This window comes from Nicotiana attenuata, chromosome 11 (assembly GCF_001879085.1).
Source record: "Nicotiana attenuata strain UT chromosome 11, NIATTr2, whole genome shotgun sequence".
In the NCBI taxonomy this organism is placed as follows: Eukaryota; Viridiplantae; Streptophyta; class Magnoliopsida; order Solanales; family Solanaceae; genus Nicotiana; species Nicotiana attenuata.
Window position 1 is genome coordinate 9,590,987 of NC_031999.1, and position 17,294 is coordinate 9,608,280.

General features: G+C 42.0%; 2 protein-coding genes across 2 annotated transcripts in view; one reads left to right on the forward strand and one right to left on the reverse strand.

The window, feature by feature from the left end:
* Window positions 1–665, reverse strand: part of LOC109234108 (phosphoglycerate kinase, chloroplastic) — a 3,056-nt gene extending 2,391 nt beyond the window's left edge. Inside the window, exon 1 of the mRNA XM_019399954.1 lies at window positions 64–665. Within this exon, the coding sequence (XP_019255499.1) occupies window positions 64–480 (417 nt within the window). The 5' untranslated portion in view covers window positions 481–665. The remainder of the gene's footprint in view (window positions 1–63) is intronic.
* Window positions 13,212–13,661, forward strand: LOC109234690. The gene has a single exon (XM_019400756.1). The coding sequence runs from the start codon at window positions 13,212–13,214 to the stop codon at window positions 13,659–13,661; it is 450 nt and encodes a 149-aa protein (XP_019256301.1).

Below are 17,294 nucleotides of genomic sequence, written 5' to 3' on the forward strand. Positions count from 1 at the left end.
TAGATATATGCAATTAAAATTCTAGGAAAAAATGGCAGATCAAGAGAAGAAAGTGGTACAGACCAGGTGACTGGAGAGAATAACTTTAGCACCATTGGCCATCAAGTGCTTGATAGTAGGGACGGCAGCTCTAATTCTAGTGTCATCAGTAATGTTCTGATTATCATCAAGTGGGACATTCAAATCGGCCCTGACGAAGACTTTCTTGCCCTTCAACTCGGCAGCGCTGAGGTCACCAACGCTTTTCTTGGCCATAGAAGCAACGCCCCTAACAGGCTTGGAGGAGCTCTTGATGGATCGGAGCTTGGTTGCCACGTGGTTGGTGAAGAGAGAATCAGCGGCGGCGCCAGCGAAGCCAAGGCGGCGGAGAGGAGTTTTGGCAAGGAAGCGAGCAGATGAAGGGGCAATAACCTTGTTGGTGGTAGAGGATGAGGTGGCCGGGATGCCGCACAAAGTGTGGGAAGCTGTAGCTGATGCCATTGATTACACTCTTAGTCACTACACTCGACGATTCTGTCCTACGGCCAAAGCAAAGAGTGTAAAGACAGAGTGAAGAGATGTCAGATGTGTGTTGACAAGGAAATAAAAGGGGTGTAATATGGACGTGGAGGAATGAGGTTGGAAATGGGCGTTGAGTGGATTTTTCTTATCGTTGAGTTGAGGTTGAGGTTCAACGATGATTTCCAGGCTACTCTGTTTTACGTATTTGTTTGGCCCAAACATATCTTCACTCATTGGCCTTTCATTTTCTTCCTACCTTTTCACCACAAAATCTCAAGTACTAACATTTTACCTCTTTAAATTCAACTATGAATAGGATCAATGATAAACATTCATTGTGTTAATCTCAAGTTCAAACTCTCCTTTGAAAATAGGTTACGAGTTCCAAAGAATTGAAAATAATAGAAAATGAGAAAATAGGACGTATTAGGAGCCAAGTACAATAAGGCATTAGTTGCACATTAAGTCATCCCTTTTTTTTTTTTTTTTTTTTTTTTTTTTTTGCATACAATTAATTGTTTTTGGCTAAGGTAAATGACAAAACAAAAGGAAATCATCCAATCGAAAAAAATCAAGCGGGATGAATAGTTAATAGGTTTAATGAATGAGTATCTAGTGTTGAATAAGGACTGAGGTAACTTTTTTGAAATATAACTTCACTTTTTTTTATTTTTTTGGTAAGAGGGGAAACTCGCAGCCGCTACAATCTCGCCACAGCCTCTGCCCTTCAGGAGAGTACTTTGTGCGCACTAGTTAAACCTCCCCTTATGTAATAGCCTGCAAACCACACAGAGGATATAAAATCGCACTAAGCAAGTTTTGTGCGACAGGCTCAACCAGAAGGCACTGAGGGGGAAATCGATCCCAGGTTATCCGTATGGGTGACCGCCCTCCAAACCAACTGGGCAACCCTAAAGGGTTGTAACTTGACTTTATTAGAACAAACAAGTCGATAAAAGCAATAAAGTTAAAGAAATGATTGAGAATTAGCTAGGAGGATTGACAATCAATGATGAGCAGGCATCCTCAACCAACTTAGACGAGCAAAGACACATATAGTCTTCCAAGCCAATGCTCCAAACTCCAAAGTCTGTTACATGCACACCCATCTCTCACTAGTGCAATCATCATCTTCATATCACAGGTCTCCTATAAGTCTAACATCCATAACTACTATAATTTTAATATTTAATAGTTTAGATATTGTATGGATCAAAATCTGACCATACGTAGATTAGTGCTGAAAGGGATGGCAAGGGGCCGACTAAGCCGTGGTTGTATGCACTAGGCATAGTAACGATGAGTATCTCGGCCACTGCCGAGATCGAACTATCAGAAAGTTTGTAAGGCGAAGTATATGTTGTGACACTTAAGGGGAACGACCTAAAGTACAATCAGCAGATTAGAGTGTTCTGGCTAAGGACTGTTGGATAAAAGGGAATGCTTATAATATATATAGGAAGCGAGAGAACAAGAAAACTTCTACAGAAAAAAGAGAGAGAAGAACCGGAAGAGGTCTCTGAGGAAAATAAAACCAAGGTCTAGATCTTGGATGCAAATCTTTGTAATCATCTTTCTCAAATCAAGAAAGATAGATTCCGCAGCTGTTAATGGCGTTCCTTCTTTCCCTTCTTTATTCTTACATTACGGAACAGTACATCGAGAATGTAAGCATGTCATTTATGTTCCATATCTCCTTTAAATCTTAAAAGTTCATGAGCTTGACTATATCTTATTCTCTTATTCAATGTGTTTTGATCTAGAGTTAATTATTCTTGGCTAGGATTTATCCTCTATTTTCTTATAAATTAGTTTAACAAAAAGCTTAACACTTTTTGGTCAAACAATTTGGCGCCGTCTGTGGGGATTTTCTAGCCAAAATCTTAGTTCCCTCTAGATCTAAAGCTAATCAGAGTTTCACCTCCCGGTTGCAGTAGCCTTACCCTCTCAGTATAAATACCAACTTGAGAAAGTTGTAGGCAAGCTTTTGGAAACAACCAAACCAATTAGGGTCAGATCCCTACATGAAATCGAAATTATGTCTGATATCTATACAAAACCCACGCCCCGCCTATAGCGATGGGTTTGGCACGTCGTGTGAGTACTCAAAGTGGGATTATGGCCACTACGCACTCAGCACGTATGAAACCCTATTTGCCGTATTAACGGTATACTTCCACCTCTTGGGAAGGGACGATGGCCTACTGTATGATTCTCTGAAATAGCCAGCTTATCCTGCTTTATTTTTGTACCCGTACGCACGGTGTAATTTATGTACAGAGTATAACATGTTTCCCTTATTGTTTGCGCAAATCTTGGACAGGATCGGACCGGGACTCGGGCTCGAGATCCCAACGGGTAAGGTAAGCTCAGCCCATAAGAGGCCTAGACGCGACTAACAACGAAGCCACACGGGCTGCAAGATCTGAAACCACTATTCGAGTACGGGATGAAACGGGTCGCCCTACAGCGCCCATCCCCCCTCGCCGACTTACCAGGTCAAGGTAACAAGCAATTTCGTTTGGATTTAACTTGTCATTTTCTTTTTTGGATTGGGATAGGAACACGAGCGTTTTCACGGGTGCGCGAACAAGAAACAAACGCCACTGAATGCACCAAGCAAAAACCTCCGCGCCATACCATACTGCGAATAACAAAAATGGCTCAGAACAGGCCTACATTGTTAAGAAACAATCTCCATAACCTGGGACTGAGCAGTAAGCCATGGAGCACATAATCTCTTCAACACAGGCAGAACATGAACTCGAAAAGCTCACCCGAACGGCCGACTAAATATTACTCACCATGACAATCCTACGCCAATTCGGTCGACTAAATATTACAAACCACGTCCGAACGTCGTTTGAATTGATGGTCCTAGGGTGCCCAGTATCCCAAGTAATAAGTTCCTCGCCCATCTCGTCAACGGCCTCTCTAGGCCAAGAAATGAAGGGACCAGATAAACTGGGACTCCACCGACGTATACGAACCATGCAACGACGCGCAGTACTCTCCAATGAAAGCAAAATTAAACAAACTGAGACTCACCCAACGCACGCATAAATAATGCGGAAACGAGTAATGTTCTCCAACAAAAATAATGCAATGGACAAATCTCACCGTCCCTCCAAACCCGGCCATCTCCAAGTGAAAATGATATTCGACCTCGCTCGAATTTGCACCCTTACTGTCCCCGACCATCGCCAAGTGAAAATAAAATTCGACCTCGTACGAATTCATAACGGGCCACAATTCGACCTCGCTCGAATTTGCACCTTTACGGCCCCCGCCAAGTGAAAATGAAATTCGACCTCGTTCGAATTCAAAACGGACACAATTCGACCTCGCTCGAATTTTCACCCTTACGGCCCCCCGCCATCGCTAAGCGAAAATGGAATTCGACCTCGTTCGAATTCATAACGGGCCACAATTTGACCTCGCTCGAATTTTCACCCTTACAGCCCCCGGCCATCGCCAAGTGAAAATAAAATTTGACCTCGTTCGAATTCATAATGGGCCACAATTCGACCTCGCTCGAATTTGCACCCTTACGGCCCCCGTCCATCGCCAAGTGAAAATGAAATTCGACCTCGTTCAAATTCATAACAGGCCACAATTCGACCTTGCTCGAATTTACACCCTTACGGCCCCTGGCCATCGCCAAGCAGAAGTAATATATGAGTTTACAAGTCAAAACTGACTACGCCCAAAGTTGGCAAGTCAGACTTCGACCTCGCTCGAATTTATAAGTCAAAACTGACTTCGCCCAAGTTGCCAAATCAAGCTTCGACCTTGCTCGAATGTATAAGTCAAAACTGACTTCGCCCAAGTTGCCAAATCAAACTTCGACCTAGCTCGAATGTATAAGTCAAAACTGACCTCGCCCAAGCTGGCAAGTCTGACATCGACCTCACTCGAATCAAGCGAAATAAAACCGCATTCGAATTCCCAATTAAAAATCAGGGACTCATTACGGGGAAGTCCGAAGATCTTTTTCAAAAGAAAAAAAAGAGGAAGAAAGAAAATCAAAAGATATGTAACCCAAGGCAAAGCGGCTATTTTATTTAGAAGATGTACACGCGCAACATCTACACCTTACAAAGGGCCAAAAGCAGGCCCCAAGGAAAAAGATGAAAACAGACAACAAAAGAACAAAAAAAAACTAAGTACAAAAGCTGCAAAAAAAAATTCACTCGGTATCATCTGCACAGCCGTTCTCCCCGGCATCGTCATCATCTGAAGGAAGCCCATCTTCAATCTCATCACCCTCACCAACCTCCGGTGTCGCAGGGTCATAGCCGCAGGCAAGACGAGCCTCGCGTGCCTTCGCCCGAGCATCTTCAAAAGCGGCCTCGGGAACACTCCCCGCCTCCCACAAACCCTTGTATATATCTCGTTGGGCCTCAGCATAGACCCATAGCTCATACAAACGGCGGGGGACAGTAGCAGAGGCAAATTCTTGAAGGGAAGCCTGAGCCAACAGCTGTGCCTTCTCGGCCTCAAGGGCAGCAACTCGATCTCCCAAGGTCGAAGCCTCCCGATCAAGTTCACCAATCCGCTCCTCGAGCCGCGCCTCCCTCAGTGTAGCCGTCGCCCTCTCAGACTCTTGCTCGGACCTGAGGATGCGAATAGTGTCTTCTAGCACCGCCGCCTTCGCCAAAGCTGACACTCGAGCCCTCTCAGCTCTCTCCAACTCGGCCACCTTCTTTTCTAGCTCAGCCACTTTCTCCGTCCATTATGAGCTTAGGTCGGTGACTCTGGTGGCATTTTGTTCAAGCTTGGCTCGCAAAGACAACACCTTCGCCTGAAGGTTTTCACACTCCGCCGCAACCCCTTTGCCCACTTCAAGCTCCTCGTTCTTGGAATAAAGCAACTCTTCGAGCTCGCTGTATCTGCGGATAGATCGCATCAGTTCCTCGCCTTTTCTCTAAATCCTCCCTAACGGATTGAGCATTACCGCTCGCCCTGAGTTGCGCGTGCATCTCACGGCACTTGTTGCGATACCGACGATACTTCGCGGCCATTTTCAGAAAAACTTCGGCCCTTGTAATCGGCTCTATGAGCACTCTCGATCTCCAGCATGTAAGTCTAAAAAAAAAGAGGGTAGGAATCAGCGAAGGCAAAATAGCACAAAACAAAGAAAAGTGGCGAAAAGAAACTCACCCTCAAGGCCATCCCGACCACGCCACGATACAAAGCGGAATCATTGAGCTCCCGAAGAGACTCACTTTCAGCGGCGGAACATAGAAGGTCGAATTGAGGCACCAACTCCACCGTGTCCTCCAACAGGTTAAAATCCGATGGAATTTCGAGTATGCGAGAAGGGCCCTCCGCCTTTATGTCGACCCTAGTAAATCCCTCCTCAAACATCCTTATGTCCTCGGGATCAATACCAGAATTTTATTCATAATCATCCACCACGACGCCCTTCAATCTCTCACTGGCCGAAGATGGAGTGCGACCCGGCCGAGACGATGATGGGCCGCTCAAAACCGTAGTGGCAGCCTCGGAACCCCGTCCCTCCGCCACAGTAGCCTCTTGAAGGCTTGCAATGGGCATCGCCTCCTTACCCAGGCTGGCACCACTGCCAGCTTCGGGCACCGTCAAAACAAGGTCACTACTCGAGGGCGTCTCAGCTAAAAGCCCCTTCCAACACTATCCTTCGCCTCTTCGACGGGGCCTCTCCGCCTTCGATGCGAGAAGGTTCACCCGTTGAACGAACTGCGGGGACTGGAGTCTCCCACGGAGGAGCAACCTCTAAATGAACAGTTTTGGCCACAGATGCGGTCTGTCGAGCAACCAAAACCTGTACACCCTCGCCCGTAGTTGCTCTTTGTGCGGGCCGGGTAGAGGGAGCCGTTTGACGGAATGCGAGGGGAGGAGCCCTCGCTCTTCTCACTCATCTCCGACCTGTCAACAAGAAATTGGTTCAAATAAAGATAAAATAAAGAAAAAGGATGAAGAAAGAAATAAAGCAGATAAAGCCGAAATAAGCCGACTCACCAGTGGAACGTTTACGCCCAAGCCTCTCATGAAAGGGCGCCATTCACGAATCCCCATCGTGCTAGGTAGAATTGCACTCACCCATTCGCGAATGTCGGCAACTTGCGGATGAGGCACCCTCTCAGCTACAAAAAAGAAAAAAACCCTCAACGAGGTCATTAAAGGGGGACGACCGACAACCCTCATAAGAAAAAATGGATGAAGAAGAAAAGAAGGCCTACGGGCAAAGTTCCACGTCTCAGGAAACCCCGCCGGGTTTGACACGACGTGCTGTTTTCGGACGTAGAAGAAGCTCTCCCAAAAGCGGCGATTTTCCTTATCATCCATCTTTACCCCCAAACTCTTGGCTCCTCGGTGACGCTTGTGAATCATCATACCCCTAAGAAATGGGGGGTGAAGAGGTGTAGCATGTGTTCTAGGGAAATTTCACGGTCGGCGAGCTCCGCGTACTTGATAAGAATAAGGAAAAGCTTGTATGCGTATGGAGAGAGTTGAGCCAGACACACCTCATAGAAGCGGCAGAAATCCACCACCAGGGAAGGAAGAGGAAGCGCGTACCCGATGACAAAGGGATACGCATAAAACGCGCAGTATCCCGGACGGTGTATGTGCACTATATCCTGGTCCGCCGGAACCAGTTCAATGTGATTGGGGATCCCCCATTTAGCATTGAACGCCATGAGTGCTGCAGCATCCATCGTAGAAAGAACGGGTTCCGGCTCGTCTCTGGCGGGGCTATTAAAATCAGTCCTCGCCTTCCCTGGACCGGGAACCACCTCATCCACCGTCGAAAAAATCTCGTCTTCCACCGGACCCTCTCCCTCTTTGATTAGGGGCATATTTTTCGGCATTGGAGCACCAATGGATCCATCGGAGTTAGAGTCTCCACTAACCATCTTCTCTTTGGTTGAAAGAAACGAGAATGGTGAAAGAAAAAGGTGGTGTTCACAACAAATCCTAACAGATAGAAGTATGAGAAGCTGAAGAAGAAAAGTTACTAAAATTTCTCTCGAGCAATTAAGAAGTGTAACATTTAAATGAGAGGATCTCCCCTATTTATAGGGATATAAACGTCCTGAGCGGGAAAACTAAGCGCCGCGAGTTAGAAAATGGAAAGGACACGGGAAACGATGCAATTCATAGAAAACGTGCGCCATAATGACGCATGAGCATATTAATGACATTCTGAACTAACGTGACAGTCTAACACAACTCTCGAAATGTCACATCGCTACCTCTCCATGGGGTGTCCGCCCCTTGCATAAAGCGTTCAGATTTCTCCCAAGTTTTGGATCGACAGAGTCCACCCTTCGTGCTCGCCAAGAGGCGACCCCAACAGGCGGAGGGACTTATTGTATGAGTCAAAATCTGACCATACATAGATTAGTGCTGAAAGGGATGGCAAGGGGCCGACTAAGCCGTGGTTGTATCCACTAGGCATCATAACGATGAGTATCTCGACCACTGCCGAGATCGAACTATCAGAAAGTTTGTAAGGCGAAGTATATGTCGTGACACTTAAGGGGAACGACCTAAAGTACAATCAGCAGATTAGGGTGTTCTGGCTAAGGATCGTTGGATAATAGGAAATGCTTATAATATATATAGGAAGCGAGAGAACAAGGAAAAGGGTCTCTCTTCTACAGAAAAAAAAGAGAGAAGAACCGGAATAGGTCTCTGAGGAAAATAAAGCCAAGGTCTAGATCTTGGATGCAAATCTTTGTAATCATCTATCTCAAATCAATAAAGATAGATTCCGCAGCTGTTAATGGAGTTCCTTCTTTCCCTTCTTTATTCTTACATTACGGAACAATACATCGAGAATGTAAGCATGTCATTTATGTTCCATATCTCTTTTAAATTTTAAAAGTTCATGAGCTTGACTATATCTTATTCTCTTATTCAATGTGTTTTGATCTAGATTTAATTATTCTTGGCTAGGATTTATCCTCTATTTTCTTATTAATTAGTTTAACAAAAAGCTTAACACTTTTTGATCAAACAGATACCATGATTTATTTTCGGGGTTTGAAATATGAAGTTTAAGGTCTACGAAAAAAATCATGAACTAAAGCTCTTTTAGTTCGAACTCCGTGAAAGATTCTTGGACTTAAAATATAAAAAAAGGCAGTTCAGTGTATAAAGCATCTCGTATTCACGTAGGGTTCGGGGAAAGACGACACCGTAAAGGGCATGATGTAGACAGTCTAACCTAATGCAAACATTAGTGTTACACTGAACTTTAAATTAACATTATGCTAAAATTTTGGCACCACCAACTCCCTATCTCCTTTTGCAAAAATATTATATTGACGCCACCAAAATCCACTATTAATCACCATTGTTCCTTTCTTCCTCCACCTTTACGGTGTTACAACGAGCCGATAGGCTTGTGACATTACAAGAGAATCATTATTCTCATTGTACTATTTCTGGAGTTCTTCCGTGTTTTAAGTATGAGTATTTTTGTCTAAATTTTATTTTTGTATTAATAATTTGTTATTTTTTTTAATATTTAAAAGACTAGCTAAACTCTAATAGCCGACCTAAAAGTGGCTACGCCCACTAATTTTTACCTTAAAACCCCAAAAAATTCAATACCGATTCAACCCAAACATATATTTGAGATTTTAATAATGTTATTCGAAATCAATAGTTGCTTACAAATTGTTACATTCAATGGGGTGATTGGTATTTAATTTTTCATTTAATAGAAAGATGGTCGGCATTGATTATTTGATGAGAGCTACTATAACGTGATAATGCTGATTATCTGTTTCAAAATTGTGCGTGCTAATGGATTTAAGATGGTGATATTTTAATGTATAGGCAGATTGGATAATTTAAACGTTTTTGCATTATCTATTTTCGACCCGTTCATATCCGATCGATCTGCCCCTAGTTATGAGTACTTAAAAGTATATTAACTACTTTAATGAATTATTAGTTCATTAGAATCAATGTGCAGAAATATAGCGAAATTAAATAATCCGCAAGTGAATAAAAGGGAATTTGTGCATAGTGAATAAAACGGAAAAGTGACAACAATTTGAACTTCTGCGTAGAATGCTAGAGTTTCATCTGCAGGGAATTTGTAAAGTTCATGAACAAATCATGGATTTTGAACTAATAAATGTTCAAATTTTAGTAGTCGCTTTTAGAGTTTCACTCCAAAAAGTTCGAACTCCAACAAACGGTGCTAGGTTTTCACATATAGAAAAATTTCAAATTTGAGAAATAATTCTTAGAGTTTGAACTTATAAATGTGTATAGGGTAAAATTGATTTATATTAAATGCTCGAATGATTACATGACACGTGGAATCGAAGGTCGCAGACGGAATGTGTATAGGGTAAAATTGGTTTATATTAAATGCTTGAATGATTACATGACACGTGGAACCGGAGGGCGCAGACGGAAGATGAAGCGAGTGGGAACCAAGACCGAGGACAAGAGCTTCGGTTGTTATCGGGCAAATTCCGAAGGGAACGCAGTCAACGGAGGCAAATGAATGTTTGTAATTGGATGGCATTTAATGAAGAATATTACTCAGTATTAAATATGCAGCCGTTACAGAGAATTTTGGCATTCATGGCCTGCCGTTACATATTCATCAATTGCTCCCTTTATTGTCATTTAAGAGGGGCTTGATCCTAGGATCTTGTTCCCTAGGTATAGCTATAAATAGTGACTTCAACTGCCATTGTAGGACACGAAATCTTTGAAAAACGTATGCTACATATTATTCTCAAGCTAAATAATACTTTATTTTCTATCTAACATTGTTCTTATTGCTGCCTTCGGAAGCCTTGCTCCCGGAACCAGGCTATTCGCTATTTATATCGATTTCAATGCTAAGTCTTATATTTTTATTTAATTTATTTATCATCTTGGGATCAAATACAGTGCGTTTTTCTATAAACTCTATAAACTACGCAACAAATGAAACTGTATTTTTACAGACAAATAGTTTAGCGCGCACCATGGGGCTTAGACACCTACATAATTGAGTTTATCCTTACGTCGATTACTAACTGTTTGATTCTTTGTTTCATAGAAAAAATCAAAGAAAAATGACAGCTAATGATGTCAACATCACATACAACATTGAGGCGCAAGAAAATCTACCTCAACATGAGGACTCGACCAGCGACACCCGCAACGAGGAGGATGTAGCAACTCCGGTCCATGGCAGGCGTTATCCCCGACATGTGCTGGAGAAAACTCCCGATGACGTTGAGGACGAGCACGTTACGAAAATAGTAGGGATCTTGAGGGAGCAATAAAAGGCCATCATGGGTCATCTCTCAAGGAAAGACCAAGCCATGACAGAACTGAAGCAGGCATTGTTAGGTGCTTCCAACAACGCGAATTGAAGAGGCTATGTTCCTCCAGGTGTTCCTGTAAATCAAACAGCTCAAAGAGTTGATAACAACACCCCATGGGGTAAGATCGGCTTCAATAGAACCGGGGGTATCGATAGCGGAGCTGGTAACGACAACAGTAGTGATCCCTTCAAAATTGAACTCATGTGGTTCACGAGGGAGATGAACAAGTGGATGAATTAGAACGCAAAAGAGTTCCATGCCCGAATGGACCAAATTCCGGCGCACCGCCAGTGTTGAAGTGATACTTTACAAGTACCTTGGTCATAAGTACTTTGTTTTATGTTTTGATGATCTAACAAACTTACTATCCAGAACCAGATAAGGAACCTGTTACACATTTACAAGAACTTAAGATCACAAGGTTCCAGCTTGGGATATGGCTCAACTCTTCAGAGTAGAAGGAACAGCTGAGGGAACAGGTTCCTACCAGTTCCCAAGGTGACCGTACGAAGTCAACTCTCCAGCTGGAAAGTTGCTGCCTGCACACGCTACTGTACAGGAACAGTGCAGCAGTCAACTTTCTGTGGAAGACTTTTTACCTACCTTGCTTGCATCATTGTAAGTGATGTCACACATGTATATATACAATCAAGGGAGGTAAAACACATTCACTTGAACACTTAGAGATTTTACACAAGCTTACTCATGTGATCATCCAGCAAGGTTTCGAGTGCTTCAAGAACAAAGAACAAAACAACTACGGACCAGTTCCTACATCGAGTCATAGTATGTCCTTAGTTGAGTTGTAACTTTATAATAGTTCTTCACTTGTATTTCCTACTTAGCTTGTTTAGAAGCATTCTGTAGGAACCCCTTTTGTGAATCTTAAACCTGTATGTGTCTGAGTCTTGACTAGAGTTAGTAGAGTTGTAAAGTCTTTGTAATAGAGTTATTACAAAGTGGCTTGTAATAGAGGATTATAAGTTAGTAAGGGATGAAGAGGTTAATTCCTAGGTTGCATAGGTTGTAATCTAAAAGTTGCTCAGTAGTGAAGTTGAAATCCTACAAGGGTAGGTCGTGGTTTTTAATCCCGTTGAGCTGGGAATTTTCCACGTAAAATTCCTCCTGTCATTTACTTACTGCTGTGTGCGTGTGTTCTAGTGGAACTGATAGAGAACCTGGTCTCTATAGAGTTTAGTGGACCCTTATATTCTATCATGAAGGACCCAAACTTGAAGAAGTACACCCAATTGCCATTCAAACTGAGTGCAACACCAGAATTGATTCCGAAACGGTTCAAAATGCCAGATATACCAAAGTATGATGGGACTTCAGACCCTTAGGAGCACATCACGACTTATACAATGACAGTGAAAGGAAACGACTTGGTCCAACATAAGATTGAGCCGGTCCTACTGAAGAACTTCGGAGAAACCCTCACGAAGGGAGACTTAACATGGTATTCACTCTTACCCGAACACTTAATAGATTCCTTTGAGATGCTCGCAGATACTTTCATCAAGGCCCATGCCGGGTGCCAGGAAGGTCCAGGCCCGGAAGGCGGACATATTCAAAATTTTGCAAGGAGAGTTCAAATTGCTGTGTGAGTTCGTGATCAGGATCTAGAGAGAAAGGATGTTGTTGTCGGTCGTTCCAGATGAATGGACGGATGAGGTATTTACTAAGGCGTTGAACCTGAGGAGCTCCAACGCCTCTCGGAAGCTGAAAGAAAGCTTCCTCGAGTTCCAAGCAACCACATGGGGAGATGTCCATAACCGTTATGAATCAAAGATAAGGATAGAAGATGATCACCTCGGGTTCCCGGCATCAACCAAGGGTCGAGATCGAGAAAAGAACAGGGATAAATTAAAAGATGACTTTGATGTAGATTGGCGATCTTCTAATGGACGAATTTTGTCCTACGAGAGGGCCAAAGGACGCAGCAACAAAGGGTTCCGGTTAGTGGATAGGTTTGCCTCCAATAGAAGAGCAAACTACGGTCATAATAATAGGTCATTGCATGACAAAGAAGCATCGGGTTTCCGGGATTCCACTTATCCCAAGCTGTCAAAGTATAATTTCAATGTTAGCGTAATGGAGCTGGTATCGACAATAAGAAACATCAAGGAAGCACGATTCCCGAGGCTAATGAGATCCGATCCCAACCAGAGGGATCCTAATTTATGGTGCGAATATCATAGGACTAATGGCCACCGAACTGGAAACTACCGACATTTGCGCGAGGAGGTGGCAACGCTGTTGAAGAACGGCCATCTCAGGGAATTCTTAAGCGACCTAGCAAAGAACAATTACGGTCGCAGCCAAGACAATGCAGAACCCTCGATGATAGGGGAATACCCTCATTGACTAACTATTAACATGATTTTTGGGGGGAACGAGATCAATGGTGTAACTTTCTCGACAGCCAAAAAGACAAAGGTATTAGTGACTCATAGCAAGAGACTCTGGGAAGTCGTCGAAGATGACATCACCTTCATGGAAGAAGACGCGGATGGACTTCTCCTGCCACACAACGATACCCTGATAATTTCTCTTAATGTTCTAGATTTCAAAATTAAACGTGTCTTGGTTGACCCAGGAAGTTTAGCCAACATGATCCAGTGGAGAGTGTTGGAACAAGCCAAGCTAATCGGAAGCATCACTCTGACAATAAAACTCCTTGCCGGATTCAACTTAGCAAGTGTGACGACTCGGAGGGAGATCTTGCTGCCTACGAATGCCAAGGGGGTCTCGAAGACCATCTTATTTGAAGTGGTGGACGGCGACATGGGCTACAAAATAATTCTCGGTAGACCATGGTTATATTAGATGAAGGTCATACCATCAACTTATCACCAACTTTTGAAATTCCCGACACCTTAAGGAATCAAATAAATAAGAGGAGATCAACCGTCAGCAAGGAAAATGAACACGGTATCGATTTCTAGCAGTAAACGAAGGAACTCAATGTATAGGAATTACATGAACCAACGCCTGCTCTCGAACCTAGCAAAGATGACAAAGGGGAGGAGTCGTCGGAAACCTACTTGGTACCAAGATATTTTCAGGTACCGAAAAAAATAGACGCGACCAAGTCCACGGCGGAAGAACTCGAACAAGTGGCTTTGTTCTAAAAGTTCCTAGAGAGAAAATTTTACTTGGGGACAGGACTCAACCCCGAGCTCAGATCAGGATTTAATGATTTTCTTAAAATTAACGTTGATTGTTTCTCATGGTCGCCCGCGGATATCCCACTAGAGGTGTTCGTGCATAAGTGAATCTTGGACCCAAGCGTCAAACTAGTAAGGCAAAAAAACGCCCGATAGCCGAGGTCAGAAACAGGTTTGTCAAAGAAGAGGTAACTCGATTACTTGATATTGATTCAATCTGGGAGGTAAAGTATCCCGACTAGCTAGCTAATGTAGTTGTAGTTTCGAAAAAGAATAATAAATTTCGAATGTGCTTAGATTATAAGCACTTGAATAAGGTGTGCCCGAAAGACTCATTCCCACTGCCAAACGTCGATCAAATGATCGACGCCACGGCCGGGCACAAGTTAATGAGTTTCCTTGATGCCTATTCCGGGTACAATCAAATTAAGATGATCCCGGAGGATTAGCAAAACTTTGTTCATAACGAACTTCAGCACATATTATTATAATGTGATGCTCTTCGGGCTCAAAAACGCTAGAGCCACTTCTTAGAGGCTCGTGAACAAGATGTTCGAAAAGCAGGTAGGTAAAACAATGGAAGTATACATATATGATATGCTGGTCAAGTCTTTGAATGTAGGTGACCATCTAAAACACCTTCAGGAAACATTCGACATCCTAAGCACAACATGAAGCTCAACCCTGAAAAGTGTGCATTCGGAGTTAGCTTCGGTAAATTTTTGGGTTTCCTGGTGTCACAAAAGGGGATCGAAGTCAGTCCCGATAATATCAAAGCCATCGAGGACATTCCAGACCAGCTGACAAGGGTGAAAGAAGTCCAAAGGATAACCGGAAAACTGGCCGCTCTAAGCAGGTTCATTTCTCGGTCGTCAAAAAAATGTCATCATTTCTTCTCACTTCTGAAAAAGAAGAAGAAGAAGAACTTCGAATGGACTCCAGAATGCCAACATGCCCTAAAAGACCTGAAACGGTATCTATCGATCCCTCCGTTACTATCAAAACTCGAGGAAGGCGAACAATTGCTAATATACTTAGTAGTCTAGGAGGTAGCGGTAAGTATCGTTCTATCTTGCACTACCAGAAAATGGGCCTATGGTAACAGTTATTTTAGCAACGGTTCAACAACCGTTGCCATAGAACCTATATGGTAACGGTTACAACCGTTACAATAGCATTTAGGTGATATCAGCACACTTTAACTATACAACCATTGCAATTGTAAAACAACTGTTGCCATAGATGTATCTGGCGCAATGGTTATATAAACCGTCCCAGTAAAAAATCTACTGGAACGCTTTTATTGTAAAAATTTCTATTGGAACGGTTATTTTTTCCCTCCTTATTTTTTCCCCTGAATTTTGTTAAACCCGCCAAAACAACCCCTATTTATTTTAGTTTTTAATAATTTTAATAATCTAAATATTTAATAAAAAAAATTTTTTTGCCCTTTCCATATGGGATACCCCCAATATCGCCGATACCCCCAATATCGCCGATACCCCCAATGCAATTAAACCCTTCTTCTTCACTGACCCGCCCCCATCTCACCGTTTCGAAAAATCTTTTTCTTCTTAAAAAACGCCGATACACTCATCTCTCTCTCTCTCTCTAAAAACTCCAATACCCCTATCTCTCTCTTCGATGCCCTGAAAACCCCTCAATCCTCTTTTAATTTAGAGTTTTGAGGATAATAACCATTTTAATTTTGTGGGGTTTAATTTGATTAAGTGTAGAAAGAAATGGCGACTACTCAACTAACAGCATCATCAATTTGTGCAAAGGGTTTTGCATCGTTTGAAGGGCTTAGGTCAACTGGTTATGTAAAGGTTACAAACTAAGGATCGGAGAAACAATTTGGAGACCCAAATACGAAGGTATTAAGATTTTTTGCTCTCTTTGCACTTTCTGGCTCTTAATCGAGAAATCTGGCCTTATTTAAAAATGGTATTTCGAAGGTAACACAGAACAATTTTGTTATTTTTTTGGGTTTTCTTATGGTTTTTTTCAGTTGAATTAGGAGTTTTGTATGAATTTTCAGCTACTTTTTTCTTGTGCTAAAATCTATGCTGGTTATCATAGGGGTATAGCTTTATCTTTGCCTTCTTATGCTTGAAGTATCTGAATTTTTTGAAAACCGGAGCTAGTAGAACTCGATGCGTTTTTGAGAGATTACCTTGTGATTAAGGGAAAGGTATTGAGAGATTACTTGATTGAAATGGAGAGAAAGGGGAGTGAAAAAGATTCGATTTTTTTTTGAAAATGGAAGGACTGCTTCCTTAGTTAAGGTTTTGTCAAATGATAATTAATTGTGTTGTTTCTTTTCTTCATGTGATCACCGAATGTGAGAATATAAAGCAGATATTCTTCTCCTCTTAACTTAACACATTGAACCCAAAGCAACACTTCAAGATATTTCCTAAATGAGAGAACTCTAATGTCTATTACTATCATGTTTGTCAAAAGGAAAAAAAAGGTTGGAGAGCTGTCCCAATCAAAAAAGTTGTACTGTCAAATTGAAGCAGAATGTAAGATGTGTGAGATTTGATGTTAATGGTGAATGCCAAGTTTTGTTGATTGCAAGCAGAGACATTAGAAAGGGAGAAAGGTTATATTATGATTATAATGGTTATGAGAATTGTTGATACTCAATTTTTCCCTATAATACTTTTGTAGTGCATATACGCCTTTAAAACTATGCATTAGCATCAATGGATATTTTTCCATAATTCTTACATTTTTAAACTAATTTATCTCAATATGTTCTTCATATAAAATTACAAAATTGCATTACATATGATTTTAAAACATCTCTTGATTTAATATTATCATTTATGGTCTTATTAAGTTCCAATTATTTCATGAATAGTCAAATTGGCATCTTTTGGCTATAATTGCAATAACTTTGCAATTTTAGCCCATGCATACATTTTTTTCATCATTTTTTACCAGAAATTAATTCATTGTATTTTAAAATACTAAATAATTATTTATAAAACATTTCCATGCATAAAATTATTTTGGTAATTAGTTAATTATTTTACAAATTAATTTTATTCAATTACTTTGGATATTTAATAAACAGCCTCTTTTATTTCAATTCTACCCTAAAACTAACCAGTTACCCCCTTATAAAATTAATCCCAAAACCTTAGGCCCAATACCCTATCCGCCCGACCGAAAACCCTTTGGCCAATCCTGGCCGTTGATCATTCTTGATCAACGGTCCAGGACCCCCCTACCTTAATTTAACCCATATACCCCCCTCTAACCCTAATCATTTTCACCTTTC